At 50.4% G+C, this 20,447-nt stretch overlaps 6 protein-coding genes across 6 annotated transcripts; 2 read left to right on the forward strand and 4 right to left on the reverse strand.

The window, feature by feature from the left end:
• The first annotated feature begins 565 nt into the window (after positions 1-565).
• Positions 566-2,255, forward strand: BO85DRAFT_452148 (uncharacterized protein). Its single transcript, XM_025660756.1, has 3 exons — positions 566-967; positions 1,122-1,604; positions 1,683-2,255. Exons 1-3 carry the CDS (start codon positions 704-706, stop codon positions 2,007-2,009), a joined length of 1,074 nt encoding a protein of 357 aa, XP_025512645.1. The 5' UTR covers positions 566-703; the 3' UTR covers positions 2,010-2,255.
• A 72-nt stretch (positions 2,256-2,327) lies between these two features.
• BO85DRAFT_452149 (60S ribosomal protein eL37) lies at positions 2,328-3,447 on the reverse strand. Its single transcript, XM_025660757.1, has 5 exons — positions 3,417-3,447; positions 3,293-3,312; positions 3,145-3,207; positions 2,881-2,952; positions 2,328-2,749 (listed from the first exon to the last, which is right to left on the reverse strand). The coding sequence occupies exons 2-5, from the start codon at positions 3,294-3,296 to the stop codon at positions 2,610-2,612; spliced, it is 279 nt and encodes a 92-aa protein (XP_025512646.1). The 5' UTR covers positions 3,297-3,312; positions 3,417-3,447; the 3' UTR covers positions 2,328-2,609.
• A 358-nt stretch (positions 3,448-3,805) lies between these two features.
• Positions 3,806-5,417, reverse strand: slu7 (mRNA splicing protein SLU7). The gene has a single exon (XM_025660758.1). It carries the CDS (start codon positions 5,311-5,313, stop codon positions 3,886-3,888), a length of 1,428 nt encoding a protein of 475 aa, XP_025512647.1. The 5' UTR covers positions 5,314-5,417; the 3' UTR covers positions 3,806-3,885.
• Positions 5,418-5,548: 131 nt separating this feature from the next.
• Positions 5,549-10,880, forward strand: BO85DRAFT_522638 (DNA-directed DNA polymerase zeta catalytic subunit REV3). Its single transcript, XM_025665280.1, has 2 exons — positions 5,549-5,915; positions 5,974-10,880. The coding sequence occupies exons 1-2, from the start codon at positions 5,681-5,683 to the stop codon at positions 10,770-10,772; spliced, it is 5,034 nt and encodes a 1,677-aa protein (XP_025512648.1). The 5' UTR covers positions 5,549-5,680; the 3' UTR covers positions 10,773-10,880.
• Positions 10,881-10,984: 104 nt separating this feature from the next.
• On the reverse strand, positions 10,985-15,783 carry BO85DRAFT_427045 (RNA-directed RNA polymerase (Sad-1)). Its single transcript, XM_025658143.1, has 4 exons — positions 15,213-15,783; positions 15,000-15,159; positions 14,467-14,938; positions 10,985-14,377 (listed from the first exon to the last, which is right to left on the reverse strand). The coding sequence occupies exons 1-4, from the start codon at positions 15,491-15,493 to the stop codon at positions 11,142-11,144; spliced, it is 4,149 nt and encodes a 1,382-aa protein (XP_025512649.1). The 5' UTR covers positions 15,494-15,783; the 3' UTR covers positions 10,985-11,141.
• A 552-nt stretch (positions 15,784-16,335) lies between these two features.
• Positions 16,336-20,205, reverse strand: BO85DRAFT_452155 (uncharacterized protein). The gene is made up of 9 exons (XM_025660759.1): positions 20,044-20,205; positions 19,828-19,975; positions 19,684-19,778; positions 18,976-19,593; positions 18,765-18,917; positions 17,518-18,717; positions 17,335-17,460; positions 17,161-17,277; positions 16,336-17,084 (listed from the first exon to the last, which is right to left on the reverse strand). The coding sequence occupies exons 1-9, from the start codon at positions 20,119-20,121 to the stop codon at positions 16,488-16,490; spliced, it is 3,132 nt and encodes a 1,043-aa protein (XP_025512650.1). The 5' UTR covers positions 20,122-20,205; the 3' UTR covers positions 16,336-16,487.
• Positions 20,206-20,447: the final 242 nt, after the last annotated feature.

Raw genomic sequence — 20,447 nt, forward strand, 5'->3', positions numbered from 1 at the left:
ATGTAGTGAACGGCCTGGAATCGCGAGAGCGTCCGAGATATCTCCTGATGCGGATGATTACGCCGCAATGAAATCGTATTCCATGAATCTATCGCGCAGCCTTTTGGATACTTCCACACAAGGGTTTGCCAGTCGCTTTTGGTGCCAGTAGTACTATCGTCTCCTACTCAGGAAGCCATTAGCAGCATGCAGAGGGCGCGTCGTTAGCATGTTAGCCTAAGAGCTACCACTTAGAATATATTTAGTTCGGGTACAGCATTGAGCTCAGGGACGTGATCAGCGCTTCATTACTGATACACGATCCAACCAGTTGAATCAGCTCAGACTAGGCGAAGAGGACATCCATGATGATGAAAGACATGATAACTAGTAGAAGAGAAAAGAAGTCATCCCCAAGATGAGCAGGGGGAAGACCACGACCATCTTCAACTAGTAAGTAGTAAACAGGCAGGCCCCCCATCGCACCTTCCGTATTGATCGATCCAGTGACTTGTCTTGGCACCGTCGCCGACCAATCGCAAAAATCCGCAGGAATTCCAATTTCATACAACGTCATTTACAAAAAGTGCAGACAAACAATACAGCTTTCGTTTCTACATTTCCAATCTCGAATCTGAAGTCATCCTCATCAGCTCGGAGACATTATCAGTGCTATCCGACCGTACGATTTTGAAGACGGAGCAGTTGCGACGCTCTCAGTGCGATGCCTAGCCAACCGCCCCTCCCACCCCTCCTCACTCCCTACGTATCGTCTCTGCCGCCATCCTCCCTCACAGTCCTATCTTCAGTCCTTGGCGCAACAGGGAATTGGCTAGTCCTACGATTTCTATATGCTGCCTTGAATTCGTCTTCGACTTCAGACGCTGTTGCAGGCCTCAGCGACACCAACAATGGGAGAAAGAGGAAGGTCGTGCTCGTGAGTTTTCTGCGGGGTTGGGAATTTTGGAGGTCCGAGGCCAAAAGATTGGTATGCTTGTGAACCCTTGTCACGTCGCTCTATTTGGTCATATGTTATGAACTATTGGGGTACTGCGAGGCTTGAATACTTCCTTTCCTCTCTACAATAGCTCTATATATTGTCTATTGATCCCAATAATTGGCGACAACACTGACCCGACCAGGGCCTCGATCTTGCCCGCCTCACAGACAAACGTCAATTCGCTTTTGTTGACGGACTCTCCGAACTTTTCGCCGCCCCCTCCGCTACTTCGACTCAGACACCAACAATCCAACCCTCACCGCGAGGAACAGTGCCTCCCCGGACAGTTCTGCCCCTCAGGTCGCAACCCGGACCCGTTCCCGCGCGAGGACCGCAACCCGCTGCTCGGCCAGTCGCTGCCCCTCCGAACCCGCCACCATCGAGAGAAGTCGGGCCAGTCAAGCGGCTTCACCTATCAGGAAATGGAAATGCGGCTTTGGATATGCTCGAGAAAGACATTGCGGCGGTGATCAATGATCTGAAAACATCAACATCCGGAGATGAACAGGAAGAGCCCGAGGTTTTATTGATAATCGATCAGCCAGATCTGCTACTAGCCGCCACGGGTCCGAGCAGGGGCATAGGCGCTACAGAGATGGGAGATTGGGTGATGGGTCTACAACAGGTATGCCACAAGTCTCCACAGGCAGTACGGTATTTATATCGGGAACCATATCCGCTGACTGCGAGTTTATTTGCGTAGTACGCTCACGCAACGATTATGACGGTGTCCTCTGACTCTCCGTTGATCCACAATGCTTCCGCATCTGCGCACCAGGGAGCAACTCCGCTGGAGACTGAGCATGCCGCTTTTGCTATCGGATCGGCTCATCGGGCGCACATGGTTATGCAGCTCCGAAACCTTGAAACGGGTGCCGCAAGGGATGTCAGCGGTGTGCTCAGGGTCAGCAAAGGTGGCGCGTGGGGACAAAATGACAGCACCGAGGCTAATACTCATTGGGAAGAGAAGGAAGTCCTATATTTCGTTCAAAGGGACGGTGGTGTTAGCGTCTTTGGGCGAGGAGAATAGATACTAAGGTTGTTGCATCATTCCATGTCATGTCCAGGCGTTCAGGCGTGCATGTGGAAAAGAATAGACCGGGGGTAAATAGAAATCTTGTCGCAAATGGATCGAAAAAGCACACCTGATGTCGCAGAAACCACTTCGTACGCACTCGAAGGTAGGTTGCATTCAAGTAGACAGATCACATTGGACGAATAATCTCAAACTGCATCTGTCACGACAGGGGATATCTGCCAGCCCTAAACAAGACAAGGAAATTCATGCACAAACTTTCCCATTTCATTTCTTTCTTTGAAACAGAAAAAGAGAAAACATCCCCAGAGAGCAAGAGAGAAGACGATCGTCTTTTTTTTTCTTCTTTCACATTGTCGTCAATATATGCCATTTTTGTGTTTCTCTAGAATAAAGAAATGCTATGACGGCAAATATGAAAAAAAAAAGACCGTCCCAACACCAACTCCACGGGGAATAGCGTCTTTTTTTTTATTGCCCCTAGCATTGCGACCCGGTTCACGTCGTCAAATGCCAACCGGCCCTGTCATACCAGCCCTGCCTCCAGCCTCCGAGAACGAAACGAAAACGCGACAGTCATCGAAAGGGGGGAATCTAGTGGTTCTCGGGACCACGAGCGCCCTTGGGGGTGCCGACCTGGAAGCCGTTGTGGAAGCGGCGGTGGACCTCCTTGAGGTGACGCATTCTGCCGGAGCCGGTGGTCTTTCTGCGCTTGGCCTTCTCGCTCCAGTTGACTGTATAAAACGAACTTCGTAAGCCAATTTGTTCATCCAAACACTTTTTCATACAATCCATATCCAGGGTTTCTTTTAAGTAACCAGCGGTTGTTCTTCGATGGTGGGGGGTTGGGGAAGAGGATTCGTACACTTGCGAGTCTTAGCGGCAGGGTAACCGCAGTTGGCACAAGTCGACTTCTGGACGTGGAAGGAGCGGCGGCCTGAATTCAATCCGAGGAGTATTAGCCCATCTGGTCGTTTTCCCCATAACCTCATATATATGTCCCTCCCGGCAGTCATTTATTATTCCGTTCCTTCTCTCATCCATTCCGTTGGTTGTGTAGAGATATCCCGTATAACAATTCCCGCCCGGAGGGACATATATAAATTTTCGGAGTAGTGTAAATACTGACCACAACGCCGGCAAAGAGTGTGAGTCTTGTTGTGGCGCTTTCCGAAGCTGGAGGTACCCTTCGCTGTAAACAGAATCGGTATGTCAGTCTGGATGTTGTTCTCGTCGATAGATCGGACTGGGCGGTGGTATATCGCGTTGGCACGTACTCATCTTGAATTATGTGGAACTATATGGCACAATTTGTTAGCGACGGAAAATCGAGATTTAAAGGATTTCCCGGCCTGGGGAAAAATGACAATAATCCCACGTGAGGGCGCAAAATGGACCTACCTGGCGATTCCGTTGAAGGGCTGGTTGTCGTTGTCGTCGTCGCTGGGCGTATCGAAGTTGCTCTGGGATCTGGGGTGGTGTCGCTTAGCGAGTTGTGGTTGTCAGGGCTTGTGCCCTGGTCCCGTGATTCGCCGACAGCCTCAAGGGTGAGCCTGTCACATGACCTCATAACTGCGAAGAGTAATTCTGTTTGCTCCGGCGGGATCCACTTTGTTGCTCCATTGCGCTAGGCTACTAGGGGACTAGGGTATCGCGGCCCGGGAGCAATAAGGCTATCTATGCACCTACCTACTTACTCCGTACTTAGTCCAGATAGTGATGAAGTTTCTATACCGATAATGGGACTATATTTACAAGTCTATAGTTACAAAAGAAAATTCAGGAATATGCACAGTTTGAATGGGTATCTATGATAAATACTAGGCGCCTATATAGCAGATGTGATAAACTATGAAATGTTATAGGAGCGCTATACAAGGTCGTCTTTGCCGATGAATGCGGCCATAGGATCGTCGGCCGCAAGTCGGCTTCGCTTGTATGATTCAATTTCTTCCTCGGTGATTCCAGACTGCACCTCCATGAGCGTTCTCTTCTTCGTATTAGAGTTGGATGTCTCCTGTTGCTCCGAGGGTTGAGCGTCATCAACAGCTTCATGCGCGTCGTTATCTTCATGCTCAGCGGATGGCTCGTCACCATCGGCCCCGTTCTCAGACAGGATCAGCAGCTGGTCTGCTTCCTGGAATGCGCGCTTCCCATCTTCACCAGTACAATAACTGTTTTTGACGGTGGAAAAGCAACAGGCATATCCCCACTCAAAGTTGTGCCACCAACTTCCCCAGACGCATGTATGGTTGTTGGTGAAGATGTCTTCAGCATACTTCGATTTGGCCGCCTTCTTTGGTGCTCCCTTGATCGCACCCGTCTCGTCATATTCGACAAACCTCTCGTTCTCAACAACCATGGTATCCCGCAACGGTGTGGGGTCGAGGTGCTCTTGACCACCATACTTATCCAGAAGAGCCTTCCGTTGAGCTTCACGTTTCGCCACGGACTCTGCCTCTTCCTTCTTCCGCATGACCTCTCCAGCTGTCGGGTTCGCCTGCAGGTGGACCTTCTGCGCGCCACGTTCTTGTGATTCCCATGCATATCTTTGCGCCTTCTCAAATTCAGCAGCATCACCTGAAGCGCGGACAAAGTTCTCTTCGGCAACAAGTGCTGCTGCCTGATCATCCTGAGCGCCCATATCAACCATCCGTCGTGTCTTCGGGTCGTACTTGGCCGAATCAAGGTCCAGGTTCAGCAGATACTTTGCCGTGTCTTCTCGGATACGGAGGTTGCGAGTGGCGGTGCTCTGTTGTCTTCCCATGTCGGACTCCTCAGCGTAGCGGGCTTCCTCCTGAGGCGCATCTTCATCGTCATCGGCCTCGCCATCCTTGCCCTCATTTTCGCCATCCTGTTTTGTGACTCGTTTCAATTTTTCAAGTTCCTCGTACTCCTCCACCACTTGTCGATATTCGCTCGGATCGTAGCCGTTCCACCGATCTCTCTTCGCATCCCACCCCATGTTGACGTCTTGTATGACTTCATCCGCCTGAATATCTTTACCTGTCCATTTGGCACCATGCTTTCGAGGGCGACTCAAACACTCTTTCGTCTTGTGGGTCATGGCGCCGCAGTTCTCACAGGCGCCTTTCCGGTACTTGGTGGCCGCGGGACCAGCACGCTTGCCCCGATCGTACCATTTTGACTGGTCTGCTGTCGACTTTTGCAGACGTTGATGCTCTAGGTAGTCATTCGCTTGAGAGTCGTCGTCGATATAGAACGGCTTTTTCGAAATGAAAGACGGAATGTACTCGTTGCGCTCTTTCGACGCCACATCGGCGGGTTTTTTAGACATGATGGCGGATGGCAGGGAACAGAAGGCGCAAAGTATAGGGGAAGGGAGAAAGAGCTATAGCGCCGCCAAAGGACTCAAGTTTCTCTGGCAAAACCAGCAGATGTGTGTGAATGTCAGGCTCTTGATTCTATCTCCGCGTTGATGGGAGTCGGCGACGGTTCCGTATAGCTCACGTGACCTGGCGTAATACCCGCGCCACCCAGTCGCGTAAACTCAACCACAACTTCCTACACGTCGCAGTCACAAAAGAGAGTTGGACGGCGAAGCAGTGGGTGATGTTGTCGGTACCTAATTTATTGATATGACGCGACTCGGAATTCCTCGCGCGTTCGGTCGCTGACAGCTTCCGCTGTCCTGAAATCAAGCTATGGAGCCCTTCCAAGTGCGCCTTAACTGCGTGGACCACTACCAGGCAACTCCGTCAGAACTCGACCCTCCTCTGCCTTACAGGGATGGTGCGGCTGGGAAAAATGATAGATCGAAAGTCCCCGTAATTAGGATCTTTGGGGCCACGGAGACTGGCCAGAAGGTGTGCGTCCATGTGCATGGCGCCTTTCCTTATTTGTATGTCGAGTATGATGGTGATCTGGAGACAGAGAAAGGTTGGTCTGATAAGAGGTGTAACAATATGGTATGTTCATGCAGCTAAGCCATCTATAGTGAGCTCCGCCATTAGGAGTCTCCGTCTCTCGATCGATCATGCTCTGGCAGTAAGCTACAATCGCAACGAAAATGCCAAGAAGATACCCTTCGTCGCGCACATCACTCTGGTGAAGGGTGTTCCCTTCTATGGGTACCATGTGGGCTATAAGTTCTACTTCAAAATTTATCTCATGAACCCCATTTATATGACCAGGCTGGCGGACTTGCTACTTCAGGGCGCTGTCCTTAAGCGTCCTCTACAACCATACGAAAGTCATTTGCAGTTCGTTCCGCAGTGGATGTGTGACTACAGTTTGTACGGATGTGCCTATCTGAAGTGTAGCAAAGTCAAATTCCGCAGTCCCGTTCCAGAATACTTTGAACTTACTGATCTATCCCATCGCTGGCACGACCGATCCGTACAACCCGACGACCTGTTAGACGACTCTCTTTTTCCAAAGCAAAGCCATTGTCCCCTAGAGGTCGATATTTGCGTTCAGAATATTTTAAACCGCTCAGAAATCAGCGAAAGACCCATCCACCAAGAGTTTACTGAACTCTTCAAGCAAATGACTTCTGATGAACGACTTGTTCCGAGTATGGCAGGTTTGTGGCAGGATGAGACACGCAGGCGGAAGAAGCGTCTGGGGCTCGAACCGGGCAGTAGCCCATTCGATCCCAACGAATTAGTCTCTTTGTCAGTTAACCCAAGAGATACTTCTCGAGGTGGCTGGATCCACGAAGAAGAGTATCGTGAAATGGCTGCGCAGACCGTCAATGAGGAGAAGCAGGAGAATGGTGGCGGCGATGTAACATTCGATGATTTACTTTCGCAGAAGCCCTTCGCCCAGGATGTAAAGACTGCGATGCAGAGTGTCGAGGATTTCTATCCGGACAAGAACGATTTTGATAAGTATCAACAACAGACTGTCGAGCCTGATACGGCGGCGAACGCAGAAGTAAACGTTGATGAGAGCGCAGCTTGGCCTGCGGTCTTGGATGATGATTCATACCTTTCCGACGATGATATTTTCGACGTATTACCCGGAGAAGACAATGACCGGGAAGCTGCAAGTGCCTTGGATGAAAATCAGGCCGGAGATATCCTTGACCTAGCACAAGACGAACCTGAGTACTCTGTTGATGATCTAAATGCCTACGAAATGAGTGCGACGCGAAAAGCAGGTTTGAATGAAATGGTCGGACGAACCGAAAGCCGAGAGCCCAGCCATAATAATATGCGCAAGCGGAAAAGATTCTTCGATGACACCCCATCGCAGATGTTAGATAGGCCGCGGAAGTCTCGGATAGCTGAAGTTCAAGTCAACAGTACAACCCCCAAAATCGAAGATAGCGCCAACACGTCGGATGCAGATGCAGTTGTAAGGGGGAAATCCTCACAAAAAAAGCTATCTCAGTCAACTGTCCGCTCTAAGAGGCCTGAACAGAGTGGAAGGCTCAACTTTCCGGTTGTCAAAGACCCTAATGATCCTATGACAATCTTGCGCTTCAGCCAGGACGGTGCGCCTTCTTCCAAGGAACTTAGAGAACTAGAAAAAGATTTGGCCAGTTCTGGGCCAGAAGTTATTTCGAAAGACATCAGAGCGGAGAACAGCTCATCACAACCGCAGTCATCAGTTACTGTAACAAGTCCTGATGCTGGCATAGATCCACAGATTCTGGAAATAGCGTCAGGATTCTATGCTGCCTTTAATGTGCCTATGAATGCTCGCATTTGTTTCTTGCGAAATTTCTCTCCCAGTACTAGTGAGGTCGCTTCGACACCTCATCGCTATGATTATCCGTCCGTTATTTATCAGAAAGCGCACTACAGCGATGAAAGTGATGTGCCTGACCGTGCGAGGGATTACGCAGGTAGGGAATTCCGCTTAGAAGGTAATGGTATACACTACCTCCCCGACTTCGATCCGTCAGGGCGGTCTATGGCTATGCTAGGGGAATATACCCCACCGAGAGACAAGAATGAACAAGAGGTGGTTGACCAGCAGCTGCGGGAGTTCTCTACCTCTAGGTTCTGGGAGTTTGGCCCTGTTCCTCCAAGCCGCTCAGAAGTTATCGAATGGTTCGAAAAGTGTCAAGCTGAGGAGAAGGCAGATGCCGCTCAACCCCAAACACCCAAGCAGGTGCAAATGAAGGCGAATGTCTTGTCACAGATCGAGGGCCCTACCCAGAAGAATGGCTATGGCTTCAAATATTCACAAAAAGGAAGATCCACCAGTGTCGAGCACCAGACACAGTATATGAGCATAATGAGCCTGGAGGTGCATGTGAACACCCGAGGTGTGCTGTCGCCGAACCCCGAAGAGGATGAGATCACATGTGTGTTCTGGTGCCTGCAGTCGGAAGATGAAGACCTTGATGCCAACGGTACGGTGCCAGGGGTTCATGTTGGCATGATATCTCAATCGGAAGACGACAGGCCAGATACTAAGGCATCCAAAGCCTTGAGAATCGACTGGGAACATGAAACCAGCGAACTAGACTTGATCAATCGTGTGGTAGACATTGTTCGCTGGCATGACCCCGATATCATCACTGGCTACGAGGTACACAACAGCTCTTGGGGCTACTTGATCGAGCGAGCAAGGAAGAAATATGACTTTGACATCTGCGATGAGCTGTCCAGAGTGAAGTCGCAAGCCCATGGGAGATTTGGCAAGGATGCTGACCGATGGGGCTTCAACCACACCTCTTCTATTCGAGTCACTGGACGGCACATGATCAACATCTGGCGAGCCATGAGAGGCGAGCTGAACCTGCTGCAGTATACACAGGAAAATGTTGCCTTTCACCTGCTGCACCGCCGTGTCCCGCACTACTCGTTTCAGGACCTCACGGACTGGTATCGCAGTGGGAAGCCTCGCAACATACTGAAAGTAGTCGAATACTTCGTCTCTCGCGTGCAAATGGATCTCGAGATCCTAGAGTCAAACGAACTGATCCCCAGAACTAGCGAGCAGGCCAGGCTACTTGGAATCGACTTCTTCTCAGTATTCTCTCGTGGCTCTCAATTCAAGGTTGAATCTCTCATGTTTCGCATTGCGAAACCGGAGAACTTCATACTCGTCTCGCCGAGCAGGAAACAAGTCGGTCAACAAAATGCTCTTGAATGTCTCCCACTGGTGATGGAACCCCAAAGCGACTTCTACACCAGCCCTCTTGTGGTACTAGACTTCCAGTCCCTATACCCCAGCATCATGATCGCCTACAACTACTGCTACTCGACATTCCTCGGACGAGCACACCAATGGCGGGGCCGGAACAAGATGGGATTCACGGACTACAAGCGCCAGCCCCGAATACTAGAGCTACTACAAGACAAGATCAACATTGCCCCCAACGGCATGATCTACGCAAAACCGGAAGTGCGCAAATCCCTTCTCGCACGCATGCTGGCCGAGATCCTCGAAACACGAGTAATGGTCAAAAACGGCATGAAACTCGACAAAGACGACAAAGCGCTCCAGCGCCTCCTCAACAACCGACAACTAGCCCTGAAATTAATTGCCAACGTCACCTACGGCTACACATCCGCCTCATTCTCGGGCCGCATGCCCTGCTCCGAAATCGCCGACAGCATCGTGCAATCCGGCCGCGAAACCCTCGAAAAAGCTATTGCCTTCATCCACTCGGTCGAACGCTGGGCCGCCGAAGTAGTCTACGGCGACACCGACAGTCTCTTCGTCTACCTCAAAGGCCGAACCCGCGACGAAGCCTTCACCATCGGCGAAGAAATCGCCAAAGCCGTCACATCCATAAACCCCCACCCCGTGAAACTCAAATTCGAAAAGGTCTACCACCCCTGCGTCCTCCTCGCCAAAAAACGCTACGTCGGCTTCAAATACGAACATCGGGATCAAAAAGAACCCGAATTCGACGCCAAGGGCATCGAAACCGTCCGCCGGGACGGCACACCCGCCGAACAAAAAATCGAAGAAAAAGCCCTGAAACTCCTCTTCCGCACCGCCGACCTCTCCCAAGTCAAACGCTACTTCCAATCCCAATGCACCAAGATCATGCAAGGTCGCGTCTCCGTCCAGGACTTCTGCTTCGCAAGAGAAGTCCGTCTAGGCACCTACAGCGACAGAGGCCTCCCACCACCAGGCGCCCTAATCAGCACAAAGAAAATGATCGCCGACCCGCGCTCCGAACCCCAATACGGCGAACGCGTCCCGTACGTCGTCGTCACTGGCGCCCCCGGCGCAAGACTCATCGACCGCTGCGTCCCGCCCGAAACCCTCCTGCATGATCCCCACCTCGACCTAGACGCAGACTACTACATCACCAAGAACCTCATCCCACCCCTCGAGAGGATCTTCAACCTCGTCGGCGCGAACGTCCGCCAATGGTACGACGAGATGCCGAAAGTGCAGCGCGTGCGGCGCGTCGAGGGAGCAATGATTCGTGGTCCTGGTGGTGGTGGTGGTGGTGGTGGTGGTGGTGGACGGAGAACCCTCGAGTCGTATATGAGAGCGTCGACGTGCATTGTATGTAGAACTAAGCTGCGGGATACTGATACCCCGCTCTGCGGGGACTGTTCAAGACAGCCGCATCTTGCGATGTTTGAGCTTGTCTCGAGACAGAGGGCGGCGGAGAAGAGGGTGGTGGATTTGCAACGCATTTGTAGGTCTTGTATGGGAGTGGCGTTTGGGGATGAGGTGAACTGTGATAGTAAGGATTGTCCGGTTTTCTATTCCAGGACGAGGGATGAGGCGAATTGGAGGTATACCAAGGCGGTGCTGGATCCGGTGGTGGGGTTGTTGAGGGAGAGGTGTGAGAAGGAGTTGGAGTGGTAGGTTGGTTTATTTGGGGGGTAGGGTAGTAATTTGGTTTTTGATTGCTTGGGATGGGGTTAGAGGGTTGGTTCAATGGGATAGGCGTTTAATATATAAATTAGGTTGGGCTGTGAAGGGGTTGGGTTGGGTGATATGTATGGTTACCACAAACATGTATACTCTTTAACGTAACGGAGGGGTAAGGAATATAGTACTTAATGTTCAGATGGATTATGATGGATCAATTTGTGCATGTCTGAGTTGCTAGTTACATTCTAATAATGACGCACGTACTAGGTGAAGCAAGGTAGTTTTTGCGGAACAAGCGTCACAGATCGAAGCAATCAAGAAAGACAGGATGTAGTATATTCGAACGAAATAAGACCTGTCTCAAAGCCCAAGCAGCTCATTGAGTTTATCAAGAGCAGTAGGCTCAACATCGTCTTCCTCCTCGATGATCTCCTCGCATTCGTCATCTCCCTCGATGAGTTCCTCCACGAGTGGTGTTGCTGAAGGGCTTGCAATGACCGGTCTGGGCATTTCGGGCATTTCAGGAATTGCTACGTTGTCATTGACGTCTAACAAGGAGATCTGTTCCCTACTGGGGGTGCTTGAAGATGCGGATGGTAGAGAAGGCGATAAAGTGGGTACGTCCGAAATGCCGAAATCAAGCAGTTGATCGATGATGTTCTCGCTGCCCTTCGCGCCTGCATGGCTAGTGGAAGGGCCCGCAGTTGGGTTTAACTGAGTGTGTGATGAGTTGGCTGCGCGTTCTTCGTCTGTGAATAGACCGAACGGGTCTTCGTACAGGGTATCAGGTTTAGCTGCAGTCGACGGGGCTTTGGTCGGGCCAAGTTCCACAGAATCGGATTGGAGTGCTGGAGGCTGATAAACATCGTAAAGACCACGGGCAACTCTACCCAAGATATGGGGAAGAATCCAGGGGAAGCTGATCAGAGGTAGTTGATTTATCTTGGGAGTTTCATGCGGTGGAGAGTTTTCGCGATGTTTCTTGAGCGCTTGGGTCATTTCTTCATGCGTGACACGGTACATAGCGACTGCTAGTGGTGCCAGTAGCTCGAACGTTCTACCGTCGACCTTGTTGTAGCATTGCTTTCTGAAGGTTTCGCGGTGAGCGGCTGATATTGCACCGATTTCTTCGTGGAATTTGTAGTCCTTGCTCATGTGTGAATGATTAAGAATAAAAGTTGACCAAACTTCGAACTCGGTCTTGATCTCGTGCTGTGCCATGATTCGCCGCATGGCTGTATCGTATTTATTCTTGAGATTCTTAGCGAATGTATAGAGGTCTTCGCTGACTTCAATTGAACAGTTTAGGATTCGGTCGTCAAAAGGCATCTCCAAGCTTGGCACGAAGTCCACCCTCTCCACAGCGTCATAGAGCTGACCGAGAATCTTCCTGGAGCAATAGATCTGGTCTTTAGGCTTAGGCTTCTCCATAAAATGAGGCCACCTTCGTGGCTGAAGATTGCGGGTCATGATAGCCGGTCTTCCTGTCTTGTTGTAATCCACGGCATCGGAATGGAGCTGAGCAAGTCGGATACACTTTTCTTCGTTAACACCATCCTCAAGCTGATCTGCCCAGGCAACGTGGGCGTGAGCAATCGTTGGAAGACTGTCATTTTTCATGTACATGACAAAGAAAGAGGTAACTTCATCGACCGTGACATCGTGGTCTAGATCCTGTGCCTTGTTGCTTGTGTAGCGCATTGGGTCTAAGAACCAGTCCTTGTGAATCAAGTCTTGATCCCAAATAACCAGGTAGTCATCACCATCAAGGTCTCCACCGGAACACATGCTGGCGATGTCCCGATCGCCGGTTTGCGGTAAGACGACCACATCACGGAGGCTGTGCAGCTCAGGCACGTTGACTGCCCGGACCACACGAATGTCACCTGGATGAAGAGAGGGATTGCGTGCCAGTATACAGAGTCCTTCGATGACTTCGTATTGTGCACCTCCCTCAGAGCCACTTGTACGAGGGACCTGAATAAAGATCTCTGGCAATGCTGCTAGCTTTTGCTCGAGAGAAGCGTCCTCCTTTGGTATTTTATCATAAAAGTAGCCCTTAAGGATCCCCGTCTCATCCATGACGCCTAGTAAATTCGTGCCATTGTCAATGACAATTTTCGCCTTCTCCTTCAGGTACTTGATATGCCAGGTCCGCCAAAGGGCTAGGATAGATGTGAAAAATGGCTCCTTAGATCGCCGGAAACCATCAGATACCATTTGACTGACGGTAAGAGTCGTCTGATTCGGATCAACGTACTTCTTGAGTACCTCGATTGCTCGCGAGTCACTTTCCATGGCCTCATCAAGAGCACGCAGCATGGACTTGAGTTTAGCGTGAAATACCTCGTCAGGAATCCCGAGAGTGGACATGACAAGTATCAGCTGGCGGTTCAATGTAGCCATTGAGTACTGAGACCATCGGATGATCTCCAAGCCGTTATGAACGGTCGGAAATTTATTCTGACTCTCTCGAATATGGATCTCTTGAGGCTGGGCATCGGAAGAAACAGCAAGCATACCCTTGCAGCCCCCGAGACGGAACTGAAAGGCTGATGGAGGCTCGCCCGTTGGCGTCTTTATCTTGAGCTCAGTCATTGCCATTTGTGCAAGAAACCTCGAGATCTTTCCGACTCCATCAGAGAAAGTGTAGCCATTTCTTTCCACATCAGGAATATTGCGTACCTGTACCGGGCAACCAGCTACTGCTCGAGTTGTTGAAAAACATTGGCCTAGTCGTGCTGCGTACTTGGCCACATTTCGGATATCGCTAAAATGACCCATCCAAGCACGGATATTGGCTGCTGTAAGGTCAGGCAATGGGGCGAAGAAGTAGGCTCCATGCTCACGAAACTGGGAGTTCCCAAAAGCAAGGAATTCGTATCGTCGGTCTCCAATGATAATGCCATTTGCCAGTGCTCGCTTGATGCGGGTGAATATCTCATCGTTAGAATTATCGCTTCTAGCATGAATGCGACCATAAAGCTTCTCATCCGTAAATCGAACTCGGAGAAAGCGATCTGCATGTTCCATGTAGCGTCTAATAATCCTGTTCGAGATGTCCACTGATGGTAGATTGTAGTACACGGTGCTGGGTGTGATTGTAGCGGATCGCATATGACAGCAGTAAGGAGGTATCTTCAGTTTCGTGGCTCTGACCCCTCTGATAAATGGAAGATCAAATATCTTCATCAGGTCTAAATACTGCTGTTTTTGACTCGCTACATTCTCCAGAAGCTTTCTTGCCTTTGCTTCCCCGAGCTCAGCTAGTTTGGCGGCGAACTCATGCGTCATGGTAAATTCGGAAAGGTAGCCATTGGAAATGCAAACTTCCAGCTGATACCGAACTGCGAAGGGCAGAGGGACATAACTAGAGTCAATCAGGTCATTCAATGACGACGTTGACAAACTGGAGGCATCGGACAGATCGATCCACTTCCACACTGGCGGCATCCTCTCTTGTTTATCATCCCATGGAATAAAGCGGTCAGTCTCCTCAATAGAAACATTATAATCCTGGAAAATTGCACAAAGCTGAGTGAAGAGTTCCTTCTGGCAATCTAGAGGATAACTGATTCTGAAGGCATTCCATCGACCTGCGGGAAATTGTGACATTAGCTAGTGGAAAGGTAGAAATGATAGAGACGACTAGCGACAACAGTTGATGCAGAAAATGAGGGCATACCAATGTCTATGATAGGCTTTTGCCTTGGTAGGCTGACTGGGAGGGTAGACAAGTTGAGAGGGTTGTGGACAATATGTGTCTGGCGGTACCAGCAGTCTGAGTCCCTCCAGCTTCCCGGCTCATGGAATGTAGCACTTATATCGCTGATTCGGCGGTGATACATGGGAGGGGATTCGAGCACGGTCAAGTGCGATACCACCCCAGTTGTAATATTGCGTGACTGAAAGATCTTGCCCAGCTGTCTTAGGGGGATCCTGAGGCGATATGTGTACCAGGTATCGGGGGAAGAGGTTGGGGTTGATTTACTACTAGAGCTGAGTATCTGAAGCTGGAAGAAGACGTGCAGCTCTTTTATTTTCAGGTTGAGTAGCAGAAAGGGTTTCCCGAGGGGACCGGCTTCGACCGTCCGCATTGGTAGAAGTGTTGTTTCGCTAACCATAACTCCAATATCAAGTGAGGAAATTGGGATTGTCTGAGAGAAAAGGTACATCAGATGAGAGTTGATTTTTGTATTTGCAGTTGGGGATACTTACGAGCTCGGCCGGATAGCGCACATTGGGACGCACTGGGCTTGGAATCTCAAGCTCTGAAGGCCTGGGCTCTTCGAGAGCAACAAAAATGCGTACTTCTTGTCCGCTTGAAAGCTTGATGCTGTATGAACCACTTTTCCAAAAATCGGAACGGGGTGGCGGTCTGGTGAATAATTAGTGATATCCGAGGATTCATGACCTGAACGAGGGACCAACTTGAAGCGAACTTTCCCCCTCGACTCCAACTGGCCATGATGGTCTTCATAGATATCGATCGAAAAGATCGTGCCTTCGCTTTTGAATGCGTGCCAGATAGTACGGGCAGTGACTTTGGGAGGCAGCCCAGTGAGTTTTATTGCAACACTAGCCCACGATCTCCATGGAGCTGGAGGAGGTAATATGTTGTATAGACGTTGTTGCCCCCTCGGCTGCCTCCCTTGCCCCCGCCCGTAGGAACCTTGCCCCCTCGTATGCTGTTGCTTGCCTCGATGGGGCATGGCCGCTGCAGGTTGAGCAGACTTGGAGGCGGATGAGGTGTGTGAGAGGAAGGGAGCAGAAGAAGAAAGTGGAGGTAGAGGGGGACGTGGGGGTGAAGATGATAAGAGAGAAGGAGAAGATGAAGATGAAGAGGAATCTGGGGGTGAAGGAAGGGGAAATTGAGCTGAGGAAGAAGGCGAGTTGGCAGTGAAGTGAGGAAGAGGCCGGGGGGAAGAGTGAGAAGACGGAGAAAGAAAGAGAGAGACATGGGGAGAATTGGCTCTCGAGTGAAGCTCCCTCTCACTGTCCGGGGAGGGAACTTCGGGGTCCTCTTCTGGATGTACCTCCATCAGCTTCCCTTGTCCACTATGCTCTCCTACTCACTTGCTTTCGTTATCTGAGACTATGACCTTGACTGGAGGTATTAGTGAGCTGAAGGAGCAGGTATCGAGGAGAGCTCTGTGGTTGGTATTGCGGACAAGACTAGACCTGAGTGCACATTACACTAATCTGAGGGCTGGGAAAGTCAAGATAAAGCAGAAGTGAGAATAACAAAGGCGGCCTGGGGCTTTCTCTCATTTTCAGTGTTTATAATGTCTCAGCCATGTGGCTCGACCAGTCGGAAACTTCCTGCGATGACCAACCAAACTCATGGTTAGAGCCGAAAAGTGAATGAGACGAAACCAGCCACAGCACTTGCAGATTCTACCAGGCGAGATGAGTTCTCACAATGACACCATTGAGTGGAGCCTCCGGGCGTTTGGCTATGGCCCATCTACTCTTCCGATGCGCCGCCACAGAGCAACCTGACCGGGGGCTACAGACCGAGAGTTCAATGTGGCGTAAATGAATACGGATGATGCTTTGGACTGTGTCCATTAGTACTGGGTCCAGCCCTCAATCTAGGTACTTCAGAACCGGACGGATCTAATTTAGGGCGCGTCAACGATAGCCAAGGCTATCATACCAACTAACATATATACAAAAATCATCATTATTCATGCAAGCCTCATACTACTGCTGTGTCGGATCATTGGCCGTGGACAAGGACGTGCTTGTGAAGAGGAAGTCCTTCGAAAACTCCAGATCCATGTCCAGGTCTATGTGCTGAAGTTGGTTCTCTTCCAAGCTGGCGCGAGTCCGAACTTGGTCGGAAGTGCCACATTCGCTGCGTTGTGACGCGGGGCTTCGCTGTGCGCACGGCTGGCTATTTAGGTCGGCATCTTCGAGGGGTGTTCGCCTGTGCTGGGGTGTTACATTCCTAGACTTTCTGCCTCCCCTTATTTGCTGCGATGATGGATCAGCCGGAGGAAATGCATTATCCATAGTCCTTTTCGGGCTCCGGCAAGGAGGAGACGACAGATTATTTTCAAACGGTTCCACCTGTGAGTTCTCCGGTTGTGTTTGGAGCTCGTCCTCCGCCGGTTGCGTTTGCTGTGTCATGGTTGTTGAGGAGGGCCTTGCACTAGACTTCCTCGTCTGTTTGCTCGGGGGTCTCGTCCCGTCGGTATCAGCTCGGATCCCCATAACATCCATAAGGCGTCCGATATGTTGCTGGGCTTCAGAAAATTCCCGGGCTTTCGCGGCTCGCTCATTTCGTAGTTGTTGTACCTAACATGGCAGTTTAGTTAATGATCAAGCCCACAGATAAAGAGGAATCGCTGCTTCTGGCGGCTTCTTGTCCTACCTTCTTCTCCAGGTGGTGTATCCGCTTATCCTTCGCTTGCAGCTCCTTTGTGGCGTCGGATGCGGCTGCCTGCATGGCCATACGCAGCGAGAATATTTCTTCCTTTTGGGTCTCGTACTATTAAATGTGCATTAGAAACTGGGATTTCCGTACATAATCAATCCATGATTGTACCTTTGTACTTGCCGCCGAAAGTTGCGCCTCATAATCTCGGACAATTCCTTGTTCTACTTGAAGGCCTCTTTCGGTTTTCTCGAGCGTGGACGCCAACTGGTGGGATTTCATCCTCTCTTCCTCAAGCTGCATAAACCCATTAGCATCTCTCAACTCCTGCCATTGAAAAATCAGTAATCCTACCTGGATGCGAAGGGTTTCCATTCCTCTCTCAGTTTCTGCCTTCTCGGATAGAATCTGCCCTCTGTATTCATCCTTTTGAACTAGAAGCAGTTCGCTTTGTCGGAGCTTCTCTTCAAGTCCCGCCATATTCTGGTTGAGGGAGTCATTCGTTTTGATTAAGGAGGATTTCTCTTTCGAGGCTTCATCTAGAGCGTTCTGCAGGCTTGTGTTCTCGGCCCTTTGGGCTATCATTTCATCCTGCAACGATTCCAGCTGATCATCTCTTTCAGTTATAGATGCGACCAAGTCCAACTCTTTAGTTCGGGCCTTTTCTACCTCGCTTGCCATACTGTCTTGAAACTCGCGCCTCTGGTCTTCAAGATCTCTCCGAGCTGCGTCGAGAGTTGCCGACAATTCTTCAGCACGGATGGATGCAGCTTCCGCATGGGTCTCTAAGCGAGAAATCTCCAGCCGAAGCCCGCCCATTGTATCGGATGCTTGTTGAACTTGCAGCTCCAATGCGCCATTTTGTTCCCTTAGCTGCTGCGCCTCGGCTGAAATCGCGTTCCGCTCTTGCTCCATCGCCCGCAGTGGGGCTTCGACATCATCACATCGTTGTTCGAGATCATAGCACACCTCCTCCATCTTACGCATAAGGCTGTCGTTCGACACGCGCGCATTAAGCATGAGTGTTTCTGACATAGAGCTCCTCCAGTCAGACCGCGAACTAGGCGCGGAAACACCCTCACGGACGTTGAGTGTCGTATAGGTTTTGGCGGCACGAGATGATTCTGCTTCTGAGAACGAGCATTTTTGGCCGTGTAGTAGCTGCTTGTTTTGAGCCAGAAACATCTGCAGGGTGGCATTACCAGCTATCGTGTCCTGAGTTGTGGTCTGTGATAGCAGTGCGTGAAGGTAGAAGGATAAAATGTCATATATTAGTTCATTTTCCAGTTGTGAACGTGCAGCTCCGCATTCTTGAGAGCCGTGGCATGATGATAAAGCGTAATTTCTCGGGAAGCTCTCAGTTATTTTCCACAGGACTTGCTGACATTGTTCAAGAGGTTCCGCAAAGATAGCGGAGTTCAGCGATGCCGAATGCAGCCCCGTGACCAACGACTTGGCCACCAGAATATGAGTCAGGCTCGGCGAGCTGGTAGTATCTAAAGAAGACACAATATATTCAAGAAGGCTGCGTATCGCGGTCACGCCTAAACACGCCTTGATTGAGTTAGTATAGCCCCAGATGGCAACATGGGCCTACTTACCACACTTGCCCCTACAAGGCGTGGTATATACTCTGATGTCAGCACACCTAGCACGAACTTGCTGTCTCGACTTTTAAGCCCATCGACAGCAACTCGGGCTATATCGGTTGATAATGCGGCAACTGGAAGCAGCGATGCCAAAAATGTCGCACCCTGACGATGATTAGCATATTTCCACATTGTCGCAGATACGAGATGAACCAGCACATACTAGCATCTGCACTCCAGAATCAATACCACTCCTGGTGATCTTCTCCCGTAGCTTGGCAATCTTTGAGCCGTTTGCCTTGACCCAGTTCTCTCTCTGTTCTGGCTCAACTCTATCACATATCTCGATGGCCAAACGAATACTCTCGGCTGCTTTGTCTACCGTTAAGTCACTGCAGCTATCAGAGCAAGCGAGAATAACGCGCAGGACGACGAGGTCCAAAGTTTTGAGACCCCGCTTGGGGCCAAAGAAATGGTTGACGCTTTGCAACCATGACGGAACAAACCGCACACAGCCTTTCTCGGTCCCCGGATCTTCTAAGGAAGCCATGCGTGCAAAGGTTGCTAGACAGAGAAGGTTGCCCATGTGGTCACTCAGGTTACGCAGCGTTTTCGTGAGCTCTACCTGAAGGCTAGCCATCACCTGCGACGGGATTTCTTCGAGCAGCCGAGGGGATCTTTTGATGCCATTAGAGATTTGGTTCAGAGGAAGGATGTTTTCTGCACGGGGATCTTCTCCCATCGTACGTATCATCTTTTCCATAAACTGTGTCAAGCGTGCGGGGATCATGAACTCAGGCGGTAGAGGAGACGATAGGATGGCGGTGCACACCAAAGCATACTAAGGAAGTCAGTCCATGAAGCTCATAGCTCGACAGTATTGCCCGCCGCAGGCGGCTAGCAATTTTCTTTGAATAAGGGGCGTACAAACCTCTGCCTTGTCATCGCCGATAGCACCTTCAAGGAACTGATCGAGAAGACATGGATGTCGCTCCAGCAAAGCATCCCGAATAGCGGGTGCTGAAACTGCCGGAGATCAGCCAAGCCAATGCAACTAATACAGAAATGAGCTTACCGAATGTCTCAAGTAGAGGCAACGCGAAACGAGAGCGCGATAGACCATCCACGAGCACTTCAACTAGAGCCCCGATTTGACAGGGCTTGTGAGAGGCCCACAGTCGAATGCTTTGTGACGTTGTTGATTGAGTCAAGCTATATAGGTCCTAAATGTGCCAGAGATTAGCAAATAACGCATTGACCTAAGATGTTCGCGTGGAGTAGCGGAGTTTACCTGAAATGAAGGTGCATAAGGGGCGGTAACGAGGCGTTCCACCTCGCGACTCAAGCGAATACTCTGTTGATCTGGCATATCTGCTAACCTGACTCCATCTATGGAGTGAGTATTCATGAGCTAATTGAATAAGGGCCACAGATAAAATGGGGCGTGCCGTTCCCCACGAGGTTATCGTTAGCTTGTCTTTTGACTGCGGTGGGAAGGATTTGATGTTCTGTATGTAGCCGGTTGCCCCATCAACAGCTGGACGCGGGCCCATATGGAGCCTGGCAGATAAGCAAGTGGGGACGAAGAATATGATGCAAGATTAGCCGGCGATTGCTTTATCAAAATGTTCCATTGAGCACTATCCATGATGCATTCACGTTGTCCTTCAGAATGACAAGGTATAGCTTTCTTGC

Source organism: Aspergillus piperis, assembly GCF_003184755.1.
Source record: "Aspergillus piperis CBS 112811 unplaced genomic scaffold BO85scaffold_18, whole genome shotgun sequence".
Lineage (NCBI taxonomy): Eukaryota > Fungi > Ascomycota > Eurotiomycetes > Eurotiales > Aspergillaceae > Aspergillus > Aspergillus piperis.

Bases quoted from the DNA above. Each gene is read 5' to 3' on its own strand.
- BO85DRAFT_452148 (XM_025660756.1), top strand. From the start codon at position 704: ATGCCTAGCCAACCGCCCCTCCCACCCCTCCTCACTCCCTACGTATCG. The intron at 968-1,121 runs GTATGCTTGTGA...TGACCCGACCAG, and splicing joins GGTCCGAGGCCAAAAGATTG to GGCCTCGATCTTGCCCGCCT. The intron at 1,605-1,682 runs GTATGCCACAAG...TTATTTGCGTAG, and splicing joins GGGTGATGGGTCTACAACAG to TACGCTCACGCAACGATTAT.
- BO85DRAFT_452149 (XM_025660757.1), bottom strand. The intron at 2,953-3,144 runs GTCAGTATTTAC...GATTGAATTCAG, and splicing joins CACTCTTTGCCGGCGTTGTG to GCCGCCGCTCCTTCCACGTC. The intron at 2,750-2,880 runs GTACGAATCCTC...CGTTTTATACAG, and splicing joins TGCCGCTAAGACTCGCAAGT to TCAACTGGAGCGAGAAGGCC.
- slu7 (XM_025660758.1), bottom strand. From the start codon at position 5,313: ATGTCTAAAAAACCCGCCGATGTGGCGTCGAAAGAGCGCAACGAGTAC.
- BO85DRAFT_522638 (XM_025665280.1), top strand. From the start codon at position 5,681: ATGGAGCCCTTCCAAGTGCGCCTTAACTGCGTGGACCACTACCAGGCA. The intron at 5,916-5,973 runs GTTGGTCTGATA...AGCCATCTATAG, and splicing joins TGATCTGGAGACAGAGAAAG to TGAGCTCCGCCATTAGGAGT.
- BO85DRAFT_427045 (XM_025658143.1), bottom strand. From the start codon at position 15,493: ATGCCCCATCGAGGCAAGCAACAGCATACGAGGGGGCAAGGTTCCTAC. The intron at 15,160-15,212 runs GTTGGTCCCTCG...ATTATTCACCAG, and splicing joins AGGGGGAAAGTTCGCTTCAA to ACCGCCACCCCGTTCCGATT. The intron at 14,378-14,466 runs GTATGCCCTCAT...AATTTCCCGCAG, and splicing joins AAAGCCTATCATAGACATTG to GTCGATGGAATGCCTTCAGA.
- BO85DRAFT_452155 (XM_025660759.1), bottom strand. From the start codon at position 20,121: ATGCCAGATCAACAGAGTATTCGCTTGAGTCGCGAGGTGGAACGCCTC. The intron at 18,918-18,975 runs GTATGTGCTGGT...AATCATCGTCAG, and splicing joins ATTCTGGAGTGCAGATGCTA to GGTGCGACATTTTTGGCATC. The intron at 18,718-18,764 runs GTAAGTAGGCCC...AACTCAATCAAG, and splicing joins GCCTTGTAGGGGCAAGTGTG to GCGTGTTTAGGCGTGACCGC.